Source organism: Microcaecilia unicolor, chromosome 12, assembly GCF_901765095.1.
Source record: "Microcaecilia unicolor chromosome 12, aMicUni1.1, whole genome shotgun sequence".
Classification (NCBI taxonomy): domain Eukaryota; kingdom Metazoa; phylum Chordata; class Amphibia; order Gymnophiona; family Siphonopidae; genus Microcaecilia; species Microcaecilia unicolor.
The window spans coordinates 80,217,090-80,236,943 of record NC_044042.1 but is presented as its reverse complement, the minus strand read 5'-3'; the positions used below and the strand labels follow the sequence as shown (position 1 = coordinate 80,236,943).

General features: G+C 44.5%; 1 protein-coding gene across 1 annotated transcript in view; it reads right to left on the bottom strand.

Annotated features, from left to right (window-relative positions):
* Positions 1 to 2,393: 2,393 nt before the first annotated feature.
* Positions 2,394 to 19,854, bottom strand: part of C1QL1 (complement C1q like 1) — a 74,923-nt gene continuing 57,462 nt past the window's right edge. Inside the window, exon 2 of the mRNA XM_030221651.1 lies at positions 2,394 to 2,573. Within this exon, the coding sequence (XP_030077511.1) occupies positions 2,394 to 2,573 (180 nt within the window). The remainder of the gene's footprint in view (positions 2,574 to 19,854) is intronic.

Here is a 19,854-nt window from a genome sequence, read left to right as displayed (position 1 = left end):
CGGGGGATGGTTGCAGGGATACAGAACCAGTCACATTTAGGATTAGATGACTCGGGGGATGGGTATAAGGATACAGAGCCTGTCACTTCTGGGATTAGATGACTCAGGGGATGGATACATGGAAACAGAACCTGTCACATTTAGGATTAGATGACTCAGGGGATGGATCATGTAGGGATATAGAGCCTGTCACTTCCAAGATTAGATGACTCAGAGCATACATGCAGGGATACAGAGCCATTCACCTCTATGATTAGATGTCTCAGGGGATGGATGAAGAGATACAGAGCCTAAAACTTCTAGGATTAGATTTAGGGGATAGGTGCAGGGATTCAAAGCCTGTCACCTCTTGGATTAAATGACTCAGAATATGGGTGCAAGGTTACAAAGCCGATCATCTCTAGGATTAAACAACTCATGGAATGGGTGCAAGGGTTCATAGCCTGTCATTTCTAAGACTTGATGGCTATGGAGATGGGCACAGGAATACATAGCTTGCCATCTTTAGGACTAGAGGCTTTGGGGATGAGTATATGGACACACAATCAGTCTCCTCTAAAGCTGAAAGACATAGGATAGGTGCAGATGTGCAATCAATGATTTTCTTGTATTTCTTTGTGCTCATAGCACTTAATTGTTCTTTCTGCCAACTTACATACCCATGACATGTGTACAATGGTTTCTCACCATACCCTAATGCAGTGTTTCCCAAATCTGGAGAACTGCCAGTCAGGTTTTCAGGATATCCACCATAAATATGCATGAACTTGATTTATATATACTGCCTCCATTATATGCAAATCTCTTTCATACATATTCATTGTGTATATCCTAAAAACCTGACTGACAAGGGGTTACTCCAGGTCCGACTTGGGAAACACTGCCTTAATGCATCAGTGTTCATGTAGCCATTGATGAAACAGAAGTATATTGTACAGAACTGTGCTAGTAGTTACAAGTTTTGGGTTTACTTACCTCCATCCAGAATTATTCTCAAGCATTTCAGCTTTTCCGAATACAGGTGACCACCTTTATGAGCTTCTTAAGCACATCCTGTAGCCATGTTGCAGAGTACAGAGCTAATCCCTCCCCTCATCTCCCACATGGCAGAAAAGTGGATGGCAATAGAAGACAGGAAAGAGGACGGCCTCAGACATAATCTAACTGATTGGATTTCATAGACCATCTCTTATATTTTTCACACCATGTTTTCCACTATCCAAAAAATTAATAGCACTAGACTGTAAGACATGATTTCTTTAATTTGACTGTAGTGGAAAAGGAGTTTTGCGATAGGCAAGTTTGGAGAAGAATCTCGGGATATGATGGACTGGAGAAGGAGCCCTCGAATATGGGAATAGAGAAGAAAGTGGGGTCTGAAGTGGAGATTGTCTTTCTACAAAAACCAGACAACCAACAGGTAAAGGAATTTTCTTACACATGCCCAGCAAAAACATTGCTATATGTCATTTCCACAAGTATGCAATGCTTGTTCCCAAAAATATACACACATACATATTGTACAATATATGTATTTACATATGTTTTGTATATGAAGACAGGGATCTTCCCCTTTGGCATCCATATGGGGAATAGCCCTAATGCCTTTCACAGTACACTGCATAATCACAATGAGGCAAGATTTAGAAATGAATGGGGACAAGGAAATGTTGGAATTCAGGTTGGCTTTAGGTGTAATAAGTAGCAGCTTTATCTGGTTGTTTGGTGGATTTGTCAGCTACGACAAGCTCCAGCAGTGGCACCTACAGTACTTCTACCCAGAGAGTACGGGCTAACTGCCCAGCCTGGGAAAATGATCAATCACAAGAAGAGCATAGCAATTGATATCTGGCTGTTATCTTGCTATCTTGAACCCAAACATGCATATATAATTGCCCACAAACAGACAAATTTCTCACACGCAAGTACACTTGAATGCACACCTGTTGTGTCTCAGAAGGTATTTTGGCATTAGATTCAGTTGCAGGTATCTAAGGTCGTTCCTCTTGCACAGTACCCACCTGAAGAAGTACCCCCTGCCCTCGATGTCCCTCTTCTCCTTATAAAGTACCAGCATAAGCTAAAAGACAAACACTGGCTGGGATAGTTCTATCAACTAGGAAATCCAGGATCCCATAGGAAGCGTCTTTGGGTGGAGGAGGAAAACCTCTTGAATCCTATTGGAAATAGTCCAGATTTTTTACTCAAGTGTCCTGTACATGAGGGATAAAACCATTGGTAAGTGGGTGCTGCCCCTCTGTCCTCTTCTATTGTGGGAGCACCCATCAGTCTGGAAGCCATGCTGCATGGAAATCCAACATAGACAACCATTATGGATGAGAAAAAGGTCCATCTCTTGCTCTCTTTCTCCTGGTCCCTCTTTCCCCTTTCCTTCAGTCAGAGTAGATGATAAAGCCTGAGAAGGTGCTGTACTTGTTATTGTTGCCTCCGTGTGCTTTACCTCCATCCAGTTTGATATAGACCTCATCGCCAGCATCCAGGTGCAGGATGACACTGTTGCTTGCATAGTCGTAGTTCTGATCTGCATCCTGAGCAATTGCACTGGCCCGGACCTGGTGGAAAAATGGAGGAGAGGAACAGAAGAAGGAAGAAAGTGAAGGTATCAGGGTAGATCTTGTACACATCCTTCCAAAGGAACTATGAAGGGCACTAAAAGTTAGGTGCCCAAAATCTAGATTCAAGTTTCAAGTGTTTTTTTTATACTTTATAACACTCAGGAAAGAACTATCAGAGCAGTTTACAATTCCATAAACACCAAAAAGGAAACAAAAGAAAGGGAACTACAATCATACAGAAAAAGAGAGAGAGACTGACACTGCTGCTCTATCAGACAGCAACAAAGTGCCTAACAGGGGCCTAGCTATGGGGGGCCATGGAATCCTGGGCCCCCGCAAATTTCATCCGGGCCCCTGGTTTGGCTGGCGGGGGTCCCCCAACCCCCACCAGCTGAAGCCTTCTTCAGCGCGGTCTCCGGTGCATGTGCCTGCCCCCTGCTCTTCTTTCTTCTTGCTCCTCTTGTGCACGCTGATGCTGAGCATCAGCGTGTACAAGAGGAGCAAGAAGAAAGAAGAGCAGGGGGTAGGCAGCGAACGTGGCTGCGCCGGAGACCGCGCTGAAGAAGGCTTCAGCTGGCTGGGGTTGGGGACCCCGTCAGCAAAGGTATTTGCTTGTGAGAGGGCGAGGTGAGGCGGTGGGGGGGGGGGGGGGGGGGGGGGATGAGGCAAGGTGAGGCATGGCGGTGGGGGGTGGGGGTGGGGCGGCACTCAAAATGTGCCCCCAACCTTGGGCTCTGGCCCTTTCCAATTGTGAGGTCTGGCTACGCCCCTGGCGCCTAAGACCCAAATGCATGGTGGAACAGATAGGTCTTGAGTTTCTCCTTAAAGTCATCTAGGGACTGGGTCAAACGTAAGTCCAACGGAAGAGTCCATAGAGTGGGACCCTGCTCACTAAGGGGCCTTTTATGAATGGGTTGCTGCGTGGCAAAGGGCTTGCTGCACAGCAGCCCAGAACTACCACCGGCCCAACGTGGCTGCCAGTGGTACTTCTGCCTTGAGCATGCGCCATTTCTGGCGTGCCAGAAAATATTTTTATTTTTACTGTGGCGCTAACATGGTAGTAACCGGGCAGCACTGTATTGTGCCAGGTTACCGCCGGGTTACAATGGGAGCCCTTACCACCACCTCAGTGGGTGGTGGTCAGTGCTCCCATGGCCATTTTATTTTTAGGAGCATTTTACCTGCTGCGGTAAAAAGGGCCCTGGTGCACAGGAAAAACAGCCCCAGCTGCTACTGCAGCAGTGGCGTAGGGAGGGCGGCTCACCGCTGCGCACCCCCCCTCGGCGCATCACCCAAGCCCCCCCCCCCGAGTGCATTCTTGCCTGCCGTGTGCATGCTGCTGGGGGGGGGGGGAGTCAGTTCCGCTGGTTCCCTGCTCCCTCTGCCCTGGAACAGGAAGTAACCTGTTCCGGGGCAGAGGGAGCAGGGAACCAGCGGAGCCGACACCCCTCAGCAGCGTGCACCCGGGGCGGACCGCCCCCACCGCCCCGCCCTTGCTATGCCACTGTACTGCAGGGCCCTTTTTATTGCAGCTTGGTAAAAGCAACCCTAAATAATTTTCCTACAGAGGTTTTCTTCCTAACAGAGGAGTGGATTACAGTAAAAGGGGGAACCTGAAGCAATTGACCTTGAGAGGAATGAAGCAACCGTGAGGGATTATAAAGCAGCAAGAAGTGAGGGTGGACATCCAGAGGGAAAAGTCATGAATACTAAAATTATCAACTTGTATGTCACTCGATATGAAAGAGGGAGCCCATCTTCTGCCCATAAAATGTTAAGGCGCTTACTTTAGAAGCATACGGATGTCTCAAAAGGCCGAATTGGACGCCCATGTGCTTGAAATGTCCAAGTACCTATTTTGCAAAAGCAGAAAAGTGACATCCAACACTGCAGTACATCCAACGAGCAAGGGGGTGTGTTGTGATCGTGTTTTGGGTGGGATTAGGGAGGGCCTGAAATCTGAACGTCCAAGAAGGATTTCCGAAGGGGAAGAAACGTCTGTATCTAAAAAGAAGAATGTCCTTATTTAGACCTGTTTCAAGCACATCCAGGGTACAAAACGGTGCCCTGATTGAGCAGCTGTCTGCTGGAGGGATTAAGGGATGACACTTCCGTATTCCTCCAGTGGCTGCTGTCCCCCTCACTCTCCCCCGAAATTGAAACCAAAAGGGTACCAGGCTCTGTGGCAGCTTTAGGTATTCTGGGCGTTCTTAAAGCAGGACATCAGATTCAAATTCCACTTCAGCTTTTTTTTATTATAATAGATTTTTATTGTAATTGTGAACTCTCCAGAAACAGAAAAATAGCTAGTTTATCTAAATATATAAGCCACTTGCAAGCCTAAAGGCTACAGAAGTGGTGTACATCAGGTACAGTAGGTAATGTTGCTATTCTTGGTGGGCTCACAGTTACAAAATAAAAGAGTAAAAGTGGGATTTGAACCCAAGGCCCTAACGACTAGGCTTCCCCTCTGCTCTATGTTGAGATTTGTGTGGCCAATTTTCAAAGAATGCTGCCATGCAGACGTCCATGTACTTTATTTTCCCTAATCATAATTTGGACATTCGGTTTGTAAAATGCATGTTCATATTGGACATTTCCAGCGTACTGATGTTTATCTTATGTATTTTTGAACAGGAAATCTTGACGTATTTCCTGTTCGCAAATACACGCGAGATGGATGTCCTTTCAAAAATGCCTCTCCGTGCTAGGATTCTATAACAGCAAATTTGTGCAGTAACCCCAGATTCTATATATGGCGCTTTGAGTTGCGCACGTAAATTCGGGTGTGCTCGATTTGTGTGCGCAACTTAATTGAATAACAAGCCAATCAGCACCAATAATTTGGCGATAAGCAATTATCAGCGGCAATTGGCAATAATTAAAATGTATGCGCCCTTCTTTGTAGGCGTATTCTATAAAGAGATGTGCGTAAATGCTAGTGCATGGTCTGGAAAAGGGGCGTGGCCATGGGAGGAGCATGGGTGGGTTGGGGGCATTCCTGCAATCTGTGTGCATTGTTATAGACGTAGGGGGATTCACTCCTAATTTACATACAGGGATTTTCACCAGGTTTTCGTTGGTGTAAATGTAGTCATGGTTCCAGAGAACTAAGTGCTATTCTATAAACTGCGCCTAACTTTAAGCATGGTATATAGAATAGTGCTAAGCTATACTTTTTAGGCACCATTTATAGAATTCAGTCCTAAATGCATAATAAATTATAACACAAGTCAGCAATTAGGCGCTTAAATTTAAGCATCACCACTTACACCTGCTCTAGGGCAGTGTAAATGACAGCATCTAAATGCAGTAGTTAGGCACCTCGCGCCCCTCCTACATGGGCGGACTGATAGGGACCTAGGCCCCTGGACAATAAGGGTTATGGGCCCCCCGGGTCCCACATCTCTCCCTTTCTCCCTCCATCCCACTTGGACACAACATCTCTCCCCCTCCCCAAATCCAATAACTTTCTTCCCTCCCCCTCTCCAGATTGAACATCTTTCTTCTCCTCCCTCCCTCCCCCACCCGGATGCAACATTTCTCCCTCTTGTTCATTTCCCCTCCCCCACGTGCACCATTTCTGCCTCTCTCTGCCGCCTCCTTCTACAGATTCATCATCTCTGCCCCTCTCACTCAACCAGGTCCAACATCTCTACCTCCTTTCCTCTCTTCCCTAGGTCCAATATCTCTCTCCCTCCCGATGCCAACATCTCCCCCTCTCTTCTCCATCCCCAGGTTCAGTTCTCCCCCTCCATTCTCGTACACTTGGCTCAGAAGTTACATCAGAACATAAACATTGCAGTACTGGGACAGACCGAAAGTTCATGAAGTCCAGCATTCTGTTTCCAACAATGGCCAATCCAAGTTACAAGTACCTGGCAAGATCCCAAAACAGTATAATACAGTTCCTTTCTCCATATAGGGTCCTGGCATAGGCTGTACGCTGCTGACTGGAACTTTCTGTCTGCTGTCGCCTGCCCTTGAGGACGCAGGAATTTACATCAGAAAGGGGCGGGCCACAGCAGAGAAAAGGTTCCAGTCAGCGTCAGACAGCCTATGCCAGGACCCTGTACAAAGAAAGGAACATTTGAGGTAAACTAATTGGGGGGGAGGGGGGTCAGAGACAGGGGAAATGCCGCAGCGAGGGAGGAGGTGAGACAGAGGTGGAGTGCCATACCTGGGGACGGAGGGGAGAGAGATGTTGGTCATGTGGGGAGGAGGTACTGGGCCCCCCCAGCTGCCCTGGACCCTTGGGCAGAGTCCTGTTGCCCAAATGGACAGTCTACCCTGCCATACCCCTTTGATCCTGAGGAAGAGGGTTCGATTCTCACTGCAGCTCCTTGTGACTCTGGCCAAGTCACTTAACACTCCATTGCCCCAGGTACAAATAAATATTTTGTCTTCGCATAACTCCTCACAATGTAATCCATAACCGAGTTGTAACAAATTGTATTTCCATCATTCACAATGTATTGTAAGCCATACTGAACCTGCAAATAGGTGGGAAAATGTGGGATACAAATGCAATAAATAATAAAAATAATACCTGCATATGCTATGTAAACTGCTTTGAATGTAGTTGCAAAACCCACAAAAGTCCCATTCCCTTTCCCTAAAAGGCAAGCTTTCATTGCACCTCAATGAGGGTCATCAATTTGGGGTATAACAGTCCCACAGGTTGCTGATACTGTGGTAAATGAAAAACACTGCTTTGTAACACACAAACGCAATGACTGGTCTTGCGTTTGTTTACAGTTAGCATGTGCTAATTCACACATTAAAGGAATTTTGTGTTGGGGTAGAACTTTAGGTGGAGTATGGATGAAGAATGGGCGTGGAGACCACACTGCCGTTAGTGCGTAGCTTATGTGCCAGATGCAAAACACAAAATATAACCACACAAGGACATATATCACAAGGTCCAGAGCCCATAATTTTAAAGGGATCCTCCAAGGATTTCAAGTTCAAGGACTGTGTGAATCAACTCTCCAAAATCTTCACAAGATCTGCATCTTTCACGTACTTGGAAAATCTTATTGTAGAAAATCTTTAGCATCGTATCTATGTTAGTTGAATGCTCTAATGTAGCCACAGGTGGGCCAGGGCCCACCCACTTAGGGCTCAGGCCCACCCAACATGTTTAGCGGTAGCTGGTGGAGATCTCAAGCTCTGTCAGCTGAAGACTTTCCCCTGATAGTAACAAAATTCTACTCTCCACAATACTGGCACCTGCACATGCTCAGTTTTCAGCGCATGCCTGCTCCAGACGGCCAAGGTGGAAAGAAGCATTTTCCTGCCAGCTGAGATATTTTTGTGGTGGTGGTTGTGGTAGTGGTGGTGGTGGTGGTGGGGGGGGGGGGAGAACATTTGGTGCCCACCCACTTCTTACATTAGCCCACCCAAAATCTGTTGTCTGGCTATGCCCCTGATTAGGTGTATCATTAGTATTATGCTAACATTGTATTTTATCTCTGGTATTTCAATTCCACTGCTGTTAAATATGTATATTTTTGATTCAGTTTCACGGTAGTTCTATTATTAGGTTTCAGTTTGCCGTCTTCAAGTTCACCTCATTTATAATATTTAGTTTATTCTTGGTTATTTTACTATTGTTATGCAGTTAACACAATTGTAAGATTTATGTTAAACTATACCTGTTGTACACTGCCTTGGGTGAATCTCTTCATAAAGGCGGTTAATAAATCCCAATAAATAGATAATAAAACTGATACCATGCACTAACTGAGAAATGCCAGCTAGCACGGGTCCATTTACCACCTTCTAATTAGGAAGTATCTGCGCTAAGTTACACCAGAGTACTGTGCACCAATGGACATTTTAATATGGAACCTGCGCAGGACATGCTGGGCCCACCCCGCCCTGCCAACAGTATACTTATTGCACGTACATTTTTATTTATTTATTTGGAACTTGATATACCGCCTTTAACTGACAAACAGAGCACTGCGGTTAACAGTTTTAAAATAAGCTAGAGAAAAGGAACTATAATATTTTGATAGAACAGAAGAGTAAAGACATACTTTAGTAACATAGTAGATGACGGCAGAAAAAGACCTGCGCGGTCCATCCAGTCTGCCCAACAAGATAAACTCACATGTGCTACTTTTTGTGTATACCTTACCTTGATTTGTACCTGTCCTTTTCCGGGCACAGACCGTATAAGTCTGCCCAGCACTATCCCCGCCTCCCAACCACCAGCCCCGCCTCCCACCACCGGCTCTGGCACAGACCATATAAGTCTGCCCAGCACTATCCCTGCCTCCCAACCACCAGCCCCGCCTCCCACCACCGGTTCTGGTAAAGACATACATAATAGAACAAACTCTCCAAGAAACAAACATAATTAATTTCTTCTCTTTAGGTACCAGCCACTGCAAGGTACCGTCTGTCAGCCAGTACAAGCCTGCTCAAACAGCCAGGCTTTCAACAAAACTTTCAATTTCTTTACATTTATTTATTTATTTATTTGTTTGTTGCATTTGTATCCCACATTTTCCCACCTATTTGCAGGCTCAATGTGGCTTACATAGTACTGTAAAGGCATTCGCCAAGTCCGGTAGAGAAACAAATGCAAGGTGATATTGTGGTCGATTAAAGGTACATGTGTTTCAGGGATGATGGGGAACGAGGAGAGGAAAGGTTATGTATGTCCATTGCGAGCTTTGGTTATGTTGTGTTGCAGAGTGTAGGTATTTATGTTGGGTCGATGGTGTATCCAAACAAACAAACAAAGCAAACACTGGGCCTTCAGGATTGAGAAAAATGTAGTTCTTTATTTATAATGGAGATCCGACACGGTCCGTGTTTCGGCATACAAACGTTTGTACGCCGAAACACGGACCATGTCGGGTCTCCATTATAAATAAAGAACTACATTTTTCTCAATCCTGAAGGCCCAGTGTTTGCTTTGTTTGGTTGCTTTTGTATGCTGTATTCCCTCTCTTTTGTGACTGGGTCGGTGGTGTATGCCATTTTGAAAAGATTTCCTGAAGTTTAGGTGGTCGTAGATAGTTTTCACAGTTTTTGGCAATGCGTTCCATAGTTGTGTACCCATGTAGGAGAAGCTATGAAGATATTAAGGTATGGAATTTCAAAGGTGGGGAACAGCAAAAAAGAATGCACTGGAACGGGTTGTTTCATTTCTTGTGTTAAGGCATGGTAACTGCAAAATCTAATGCTCTTTAGTAAAAGGGCCACTTTGTTTCATCTGAAAGTCCAGTCAATTCATCTAGATCATTAATGAATATGTTGAACAATACTAGTTCCAGCACAGGTCATTAGAGAGCTTCACTTTTCACCTCTCTGCGCTGAGCTGACAATTTAGTCCTAGGCTTTGCTTCCTATCTTTTAACTAGTTACCAAAAAATACAATTGGACATTGATTCCTATCTCATGGTTTTTTATTTTCCTCAGGAGTCTCTCATGAGGGACATTCAGATGCCACCTTTGTCCACATTCTTATTGACATACTCAAAGAATTGTTTTCCTTATGCTAAATCTATGCTTTCTCTTTCCTTTTAAGCCATGTTTATTTGTATGTCAGGTAATTCTATTATTAACCATTGCTTCTATTCTTTTTATTCTTTTGGTTTGGAGTATTTAGAATCAGCCCAGAGCCTATAAAGTAGCATTACATTGACTGCCCTCTAGTCCTCAGGTACAGTGTGAGATTCCAAGGCAGATCAGAAATTTCATATCTGAGCAGAACTCTGAGTTGATTACCATCTGGTCCCAGTGATTTGCTACTGTTTAGTTTGTCAAATCTCTACTACTTTTTCCAAACTCAACAGTCATTTGTGTTAGTTTAAGTATCTCTCTAATATCCTCTGAGTTTTATACACAAGTGAATTTGAGTCTGGATCAGGGATCTCTACTGGTTAAGATTACCAATTGACTTAATTTTTAAGGCATGCTTATCCAGTCCTACCTTTACTTAAATATATACCGGTTTGGAAATAAAAATAGACCATAAACATGTAGAAATATTTTCAGGTTTCCGTTAGTTGATTCATATTCTTGTGTTTATTATTTCTGGTGTTGTGGGAATTTAGAAAAAAAAAAACAAACTCCCCAAATGAAGACTGAGTATTTTCATGCTTTATCCACAGTTTCTAACTGCACATACTTTTCTTTTGGCATTCAGGATCCTGTTATTTTGGCTGCCAAAACTTAGGAATTTTGAGTGCTTAAACTTGTTCTAATTAAACTCCTGGACTTTTGAAATACACCTCGTTTGCTTATTTACTCTTTACTGTTTAAAACAGCTGGTTCTTACACTTGCTATATTGTTATTTATAATTTACTGTTGCAACCCAGTAGTACTGCAAGTAGAAGAACTATTATACCTGTAAGCTTTCTGACCACCAAAGATTTTTCCCTCTGAAAGCCGGCATCTGTAATCACCGATTTCAAGCCTGCAGTGCTTAAAGAGTCCTACATGAACAATTCAACAACTAGCGTTGGGATTGCTAGATTGGATAGCATGTGAATAATATGAAATGTTAGAACTTCTTGCAGGAATGCATGCAACCACAAAGCTGGATCTTCCTAAAAGTCCTAGTTGATACATAGGTGATCAGATAGCTGGGTAGAATAAATGGGCAGACTAGATAAGTTAGATAATCTTTTCCTGTCAACATCTACAATGCTAATATGGCATTCTACTCCTGCGTTTGTTATACTACTACTACTACTTATCATTTCTATAGTGCTACTAGACATATGCAGCGCTGTACACTTTAACATGAAGAGAGACAGTCCCTGTTCGACAGAGCTTGCAATCTAATTAGGACAGACAAACAAGAGATAAGGGAATATTAAAGAGAGGATGATAAAATAAGGGTTCTGAACAAGTGAACAAGAGTTAGGAGTTAAAAGCAGCATCATACAGCTGGATTAACTCAGGGGCGTAGTCAGACACCCAATTTTGGGTGGGCCTGGGCCCAAGATGGGTGGGCAGAAGAACTCCACCCTGTTCCACAAGTGATTTGGTCTCTCCCTCTCTCACCTGCATGCCATATGATCTTTTAAACATCCCCCTAACCTGAATACCTTTTAAATAGCAGATTTTCACCGGCAGCGAGCAGCAACTAATACACACTGCTCATGTTGGCCCCACAGTCTTCCCTCCGATGCAACTTCCTGTTTCCGCATAGGCGGGAAGGCTGCGGGGTCGGTGCGAATAGTATGTATCGGTCGGTGCTCGCTGTAGGTGAAGATCTGCTATTTACAAGGTACTGTATGCAGGAGGGACAGTTGTTGGGAGTTTTTGGCTGGTGGGGCTTGGGGATCCCTGCCAGCCACATCATAGGTGTGCTGCTACTAGGTGGGCCTAAGCCCAAAGTGGGTGGGCCCCCCATCCAGGCCCACCCTTGGCTGTGCCGCTGGATTAACTATTAGGCAACTGGTAGTCACCTCAGGTGACATGTTCTAGGAGTTGGTGCCAAAGAGCAGCTGCAGTCAATACAAAACAATGTATCCTGACAACCAGACCACTCACAGGTCTATCAGCATGCACTTATACCGGCAGAAAGGTTGGGTATTTTTTTAAATAACCCATTTACCTTGATAAATAGCTTTTGGAAATTGTCCTCATATGTACATGCAAAATAAAGTTTAATATTTAAAAGTGTCCACTTATGCATTTTTACAGGATTGAATTGGGATATGTGATATAAGGTTTAACATAAGCATTGCCATACTGGGACAAATCGAAGGTCCATCAAGTCCAGTATCCTGTTTTCAACAGTTGCCAAACCAGGTCACAAGTACCTGGCAAGATTCCAAAAGAGTACATCTTATGCTGCTTATCCTAGAAATAAACAGTGGATTTTCCCCAAGTCCATTTTAATAATGGTCTATAGATTTTTCTTTTAGGAAATTATCCAAATGGTTTTAAACACTGCTAAGCTAACTACTTTTACCACATTCTCTGGCAACGAATTCCAGATTTTAATTACTCACTGAGTAAAGAAATATTTTCTCTGATTCATTTTAAATTTACTACTTAGTAGTTTCTTTGTGTGCCCCTTAGTCCTAATATTTTTGGAAAGAGTAAACAAGCGATTCACATCTAAACCTCTATCAAATTTCCTCTCAGCACTCTTTTCTCCAAGCTGAATAGCCCTAGCCACTTTAGCCTTTCCTCATAAGGAAGACGTCCCCTCCCCTTTATCATTTTTGTCGCCCTTCTCTGTACCTTTTCTAATTCTGCTATATCTTTTTTGAGATGCATTGACCAGAACTGCACACAGTTCGAGGGGCGGTCGCACCATGGAGCGATACAAAGGCATTATAACGTCCCCATTTTTTGTTTTCCGTTCCTTTCCTAATAATACCCAACATTCTATTTGCTTTCTTAGTCACCGCTGCACATTGAGCAGAGGGTTTCAATGTGTCATCAGCGATGACACCTAGATCCTTTTCCTGGGTAGTGACTCCTAATGTGGAACCTTGAATCACGTAACTATGGTTTGGGTTCCTCTTTCCCACATGTATCTCTTTGCACTTGCTCACATTAAAACGTCATCTGCCATTTGGATTCTCAGTCTCTTAGTCTGTTAAGGTCCTCTTACAATTTTTCACAATCCTTTTGTAATTTAACAACTTTAAATAACTGTGTGTCATCAGCAAATGTAATTACTTCACTAGTTATTCTCATCTCTGGATCATTTATAAATATGTTAAAAAGCAGCGGTCTCTGCACAGACCCCTGGGAAACCCCACTATCTACTCTTCTCCTTTGAGAATACTGACCATTTAACCCTACTCTCTGTTTTTTATGTCTTTACCAGTTTTTAATCCACAATAGGACATTGCCTCTTATCCCATGATATGATAATCATGACTGTTGAGTTTAATTATGAAAATCTCAGGGGATTCTAGAGGTATGAAGGATAACTGGGAGGGGCATCTAGAGCTCTGGTCTTCACTCCCAGTCCTGGGGAGCTGCCAACAAGTCAGGTTTTCAAGATATCCATAATGAATATGGATATTAGAGATTTATATACAATGGAGGAATAGACAGGGAAATCTCTCTTAAGGGTATTCAGTAGGGACATCCTAAAAACCTGACCTGTTTGTGGCTGTTGAGAACTGGGAATGAAAATCATGGGCCTGATATTCAGACAGTGGGAGGGAGCATGGCTAACTCCTGCAATCTGCGATCAGCCCAGATATTCAGTGCTGGGCCATTTCCAGTGATCAACATGTAACTCACTGTGAAAAAATTGTGATGGAAGAAACATAAAAAAGGCTGAAGCGCATTTAACACGCACGTGCAAATACTGTTAAGATATGACAGCAGACTGCTCCACCGAGGAGTCACCAGCATGCTGTGAGCAGGGGCGTAGCCAGACCTCGGCAGGTGGAGGGGGGGGGCACATTTTGGCCTGCTTCCCTGCTGCTGCCCTCCCGCCGCCACCTCTGTCCCCCCGCCGCTTCTTTCTCCCCCCTGCCGCCGTTTTTCCCCCTCCGCTGCCGCTCGCCGCCAGCGCCAGCAGAAGGTACCTTGGCTGGTGGGGGTCCCCAACCCCCGGCAGCTAAACCGTTTGTCCCGCATTGGTCTTACATTGCTGGCGCCCTGTCCTGCTTTCAGCACCATGCATGGTTGTTTTCATGAAACTGAGCATGCGCGAGCATGCATGGTGCTGAAAAACAGGACAGGGCGCCAGCAATGTAAGACCAATGCGGGACAAACGGTTTAGCTGCCGGGGGTTGGGGACCCCTACCAGCCAAGGTACCTTCTGCTGGTGGCGAGCGGCAGCGGAGGGGGAGAAACGGCGGTGGCGGGGAGGCAGAAGTGGTGGGGGGACAGATGTAAGACCAATGTGGGACAGATGCCTTAGCTGCCGGGGGTTGGGGACCCCCGCCAGCCAAACCAGGGGGCCCAGGCCCCTGTGGCCCCCCATAGCTACGCCACTGGCTGTGACAGCTCCAGACCTTCCAGAAAACTTTGCATGTTAAAAAGTATGTGCTCCTTTCTGTGCATCGCTCAATACATTTGCATAGGATTATTGTTGGCTGTTACAGTGAATGGTAAGATCCAGACAGAAGCCCTTTGCGTATTAGTCGCTGAATAATGTGAACGCTAAACTGGCTAGAACCAGTCTAAATCAGACTTTGCTAGCACGGTAAGCTTTGTGCATCAGCCCCTGAGTCTCCTCATTAATTTGACTTGGAAGGGGCACTGGAGAAGTATTGCCAGAATCTTGATTAAAATTCTGTTTGATGGCTATCTACCACTCTCAGGTTTCTAAGTCCATCAGGGAATAATAATACCAGGAAGCCATCCGCTCTATCAAAGACTAACTACCCTTCAGAAAATCTCTGAAAACCCATCTATTCAAGGAAGCTTACCCAAACGCCACGACCTAACTCTATTAACCCATCTATTCATCATATGATCCTGAAACAGTGGCTATGACTCAGACCACACCTCCTTTCATTTTTTCTCTATACTCACCTTGACCTTTCCTTTGATTATCTCTATTTAACCTCAAACTAGCACCTCCTCCTACCTCCTTTACCCCTTCTCCTCATATTATTACCTATCTACACATCTCCATTACTCTGCTAAGATTAGCCTGTTTTCTCTACACTTTACTTTGTAATCCTATTACTATGTAAGCCACATTGAGCCTGCTATGAGTGGGAAAGTGCGGGGTACAAATGTAATAAATAAAATAAATAAGTAGATAGATTTATTTATTTTATTTATTACATTTGTACCCCGCTCTTTCCCACATACAGCAGGTCCAGTGCGGCTTACATAGTAAAAGAAAGCATGTTACATGGTAAAGAATACAGTAAAAACAAGGAAATGTAGGAACAGTATTATAAATTGTGATGATCATAACTACTTACATTATGAAAGGCATTACAAAGGACATGTGAAAAGAATGTAATGAACTAGAATAGGGTGTATGCGTGTATGTTTCATAATCTTTCACTAGTGCTTCCTAGTGGTGCTGGTGGCCCCTGAAAGAGGGAAGATCAGGTCCCTATAATGATAAGAACCAAACATTTGTGTGAAGCCAAGGAAATTGTAGGATCGTTTAACGTTTATTGAATTTGCTAAACCGCTTAGTCGTGACCAAATCAAAGCGGTCTGCGGTTGAAATGAATGGGTACAGCTTGTAAAAAAAAGAAAAGAACGCCAACTTATGATAGGAAAGAACTAGCTACTATCATTCATACAGAACGTGAAAGATTTAACAAAGTTAAATACATGAGTAAGGTTAGGAAGACAAACAGTCGAATAATTACATCCAGCATTCTAGCAAATCCTGAAGGAGCCCCCCCCCCCTTCCCAAATGTGATGGAAAAGCAATTGCCTTTGTGTTAAATCAGAGAGCTCAGCAACTCAGGCAGAGACATATGCAGAGCACAGATAACGTGACAGGAGGAGTTAGCAGGCTTCTCTCACTTCAGCACCTTTACACCTATTTTAAGGACTGAAAATCTATTTTTTTCCCATTGTTTACTAAGCTAGCAATTCTCCACCTGTCCGGGACATTTTACCAGATTTTGAAAGAACGGGGATGCGTGTGCAGAAAGGTTGAATAATCTCTTAGGGGCTCTTTTATTAAGCCGTGGTAGGGCTACCGCGTTGGTTAGCATGCGCCAAATCGACCCTACCGCTGGGGTAGCACAGGCATCCGGCAAGAGCTCCAAAGTTGGCGCGCGCAGTTTCCTGTGCTAGAACGTAATTTTCTGTTTTCTACCGGGAAGGCGTTACCGGCAGTAATCGACAGCACGGCCACATTGCCGCACGCTGCCTGATTACACGTGCGAGCCCTTACCGCCTTCTAAACAGGTGGTGGTAAGGGCCTCAGGCAGTAAACAGCTGCACGCTAATCTTAATATTAGCATACGGCCATTTACTGCACTGTTTTAAAAAAGGCCTTTTCCCCGGCATGGTAAAAACTGTCCTAGCACTTGCCAATTTCATGTACCACAACTAGCCTAGGCCACTTTTTACCGCGGCTTAGTAAAAGCCTCCAACTTTACATACATAGACACACAACTGTGGAATGCTTTACCCAAATCAGTTAAATCTACCCAGAACTACTTAAATTTCAGAAAATTATTGAAGTCCGCCCTGTTCAAGAAGGCTTATTCTCCAGGTTCAGCATAATTCTGAATAACTCCTAGTTTAACAAAATTCATGGACACTAATTATCTTTATTATCTTCTACATATTGTTGTTTAAATGATGTTTATTATATTTCACACTGTTTAATTGTACTTTTCTGTACTGTAGCCTTCCTACAGATTTGTGTAAGCCACATTGAGCCTGCAACTAGCGGGAAAATGTGGGGTATAAATGTATTAAATAAATAAATAAATAAATAAAAGGGCCCCTTAGTGAAGATGTAAGGATTTTGCATTCACTCTAGTACAGTGCTTCTCAACCCAGTCCTCGGGGCTCACCCAACCTGTCAGGTTTTCAAGAGATCCACAATAAATATGCATTAGAAAAATTTGCATGCACTGACTCCATTGTATGCAAAACTATCTCATGCATATCCATTGTGAATATCCTGAAAACCTGACTGACTTGATGTGCCTCAAGACCTGAGTTCAGACCCCCTGCTCTAGTAGGTCTTACACAGGGACAGGGTAATGTGCCTTTTCCAGGCACAGGGTAGTAGTACAGGGCATCACTTCCAAGTCCCACCAGTCTCTTTTTTGGTTTCTGGCTATGGTTATTGGCCTTTGCTATCCCGCCTTTTGAAGGGAAAAACAGCAAAAAGGTTTACAAAACAAAAAATAAGACAAAGGAAGCAGAGCGAGGAATAGAAACTCCGTGAAAGAAAAGGGTAGGTGCAGTCAGAGGGAAGAAAGAACATGGAGCCCTTTTAGAGAGCAGTGGAGGAGTGGCCTAGTGGTTAGAGCACCAGTCTTGGAATCCAGAGGTGGCCGCTTCAAATCCCACTGCTGCTCCTTGTGATCTTGGACAAGTCACTTAACCCTCCATTACCTCAGGTACAAACTTAGATTGTGAGCCCTCCTGGGTCAGAGAAATATCCAGAGTACCTGAATGTAACTCACCTTGAGCTACTACTGAAAAAGGTGTGAGCAAAATCTAAATAAAATAAGTCCAATGCAGGCTTTCCACTCTGTCTTCCAGAAGTACTGCTGGCCACCAGTGGTAGTCCTTCCCCAAGCTGTGCCATTTCCAGGGGAAAAAGAAAGCCCCTGGAAATGGCTTGCATGGCAATAACCCAGTAGTAATTGGGTATCACTGCATGGTGCCTGGTTACTGCCATGGGTGGTGATAAGGGCTCCCTCCCATATGGCCATGTGTGCTGTGGGATTTTTTTACCCGCTGTGGTTACAAGTCCCCGGCACGTGGGAAAAATGGCCTCCGTCGCTAGCGCAGGGCCCTTTTTCCCACCGCTTGGTAAAAAGACCCCAGAGAGATAGCAGTGTTAAGCAGAAACATGTGTAACTGAGACTGACGACTGATGATTTGTGCTTTAAAAAGGAGGATCTAGAAAAGAAGATTCCCTCTCTCTGCTGATGAGGAAGCATCCTCTTGATTTATGTCCATCATAAATGTAATTTTTTTTGAGCAAGTTTTTAATCTGCTTCAAAAAATTTGAAATGTGTCTGTCACAGGAGTTTCTGGATTACGGTGCTCAACAGCCCTTTAATAATTCCCACAGTTTATTGGTCATTCTTAAGGTGGGAAAAGGTTGTGCGTTTTCAGAAAATAGCTTGAAATATTCCAGCGGCAGGAGCTCAAATGTTCCCAACATGAAATCTTCCTCCAGTGTTTGGACTCTGATTGACATGCTGTGCTCAGTACACAAATTGCATTGCGCTTTCATACAAATCTGCATACAATGGAAGTGATCCATGCAAATCAATCTCAAGCATATTCATTGTGGAAATCTTGTGGTCCTCAAAGATCATGGTTGCCCACTCCTGAGCTAGACAAAGGCATATTTTCTCACTATGTTTTTGGTGAGCTCAGTGGAGCTGATGGGGAAACAGTGCCAGAGACTCTGCTCATCTTTAACATCTTCTCTCCTGGATGACCCAGGATCTGCTTACTGTTCGATGCACATGGCATCAGCACCTTGACTGTTACGGTCTCAGTCGCCATCTGCTACCATTTCCATATCACTGTACTTGCACTTTCTCAGTCTTTGCAGCTCTACATTTTGCTCCAGGTTTCACTATTCATGCCTCCTTGCACTTCTTTCTTTCCAAAACTATGTGCTTCCTTTAACAAAAGCTATTTTGAAATCTGAGTTTCAAAACTGGCCTTCAGTTGTCTTGAAAGGTGCTAACTAATAACCTTCCCCTCGATATCCAGCCGGCAATGGTCAGCGTTTTAAAAAAATGCTGATTCTTGCCGGCTAGATTAGCCCTGGAGATTCAATGCCAGGCCATGTGCGGACACCGGCACTGAATATCCAGGGCTAATTTGGGTAACCCTGGATGCCGGAGCTTATGTAGGTCCAGGATGATATTCAGCCAGGGCCTGCAGAGAAAACTAAGGGGGTCCCGGCTGAATATCGGGTTGGCACCTAATCAGGGGTGTGCTGGTAAATTTTTAACAGGCTCTTTCTCCGGACGTAGCCAGCTCTGCAGTTGGAAGGGCCAGGGGTGGCCGGGGGGTGGGGGAGCAACACTTGCCTCTCTCTCCTCCCTCCCTTCATGCGGGCACGCTAGGCATACCTTTGCTGGCAGCCAATAAATGGACTGCCACCATTCCCAATGTCTTGCTCTGAGCAGCATGCTGGAACTTCTCTCACATGCTCGAGAAGTCCCAGCCTGCTGCTCAGAGCTGGAAACAAGGAATGGGGAGCAGCAGCAGTCTATTTACATGGCTGGCAGGGCTCAGCATCCCCACCAGCAAAGTAAAAGAGAATTCAGCAGGGGGCCCAAGCCCACATTTTGGGAGCCAGTTGTTAAAGTAGCCATGGAGGGCCCTACTTTAACAACCGGCTCCCAAAATTCTTAAAAACTTAACAACCGGCTCCAGCACACCACTGCACCTAATCCCTCCTGAGTCCCCTGCTGGTCTCTCAAATAGATCTCAGTCATTCCTACCCATTCCCTCTACTACTACTACTTATCATTTCTAAAGTGCTACTAGACGTACGCAGCACTGTACACTTGAACATGAAGAGACAGTCCCTGCTCGACAGAGCTTACAATCTAATTAGGACAGACAAACAGGACAAATAAGAGAAAAGGGAATATTAAAGTGAGGATGATAAAATAAGGGTTCAGAACA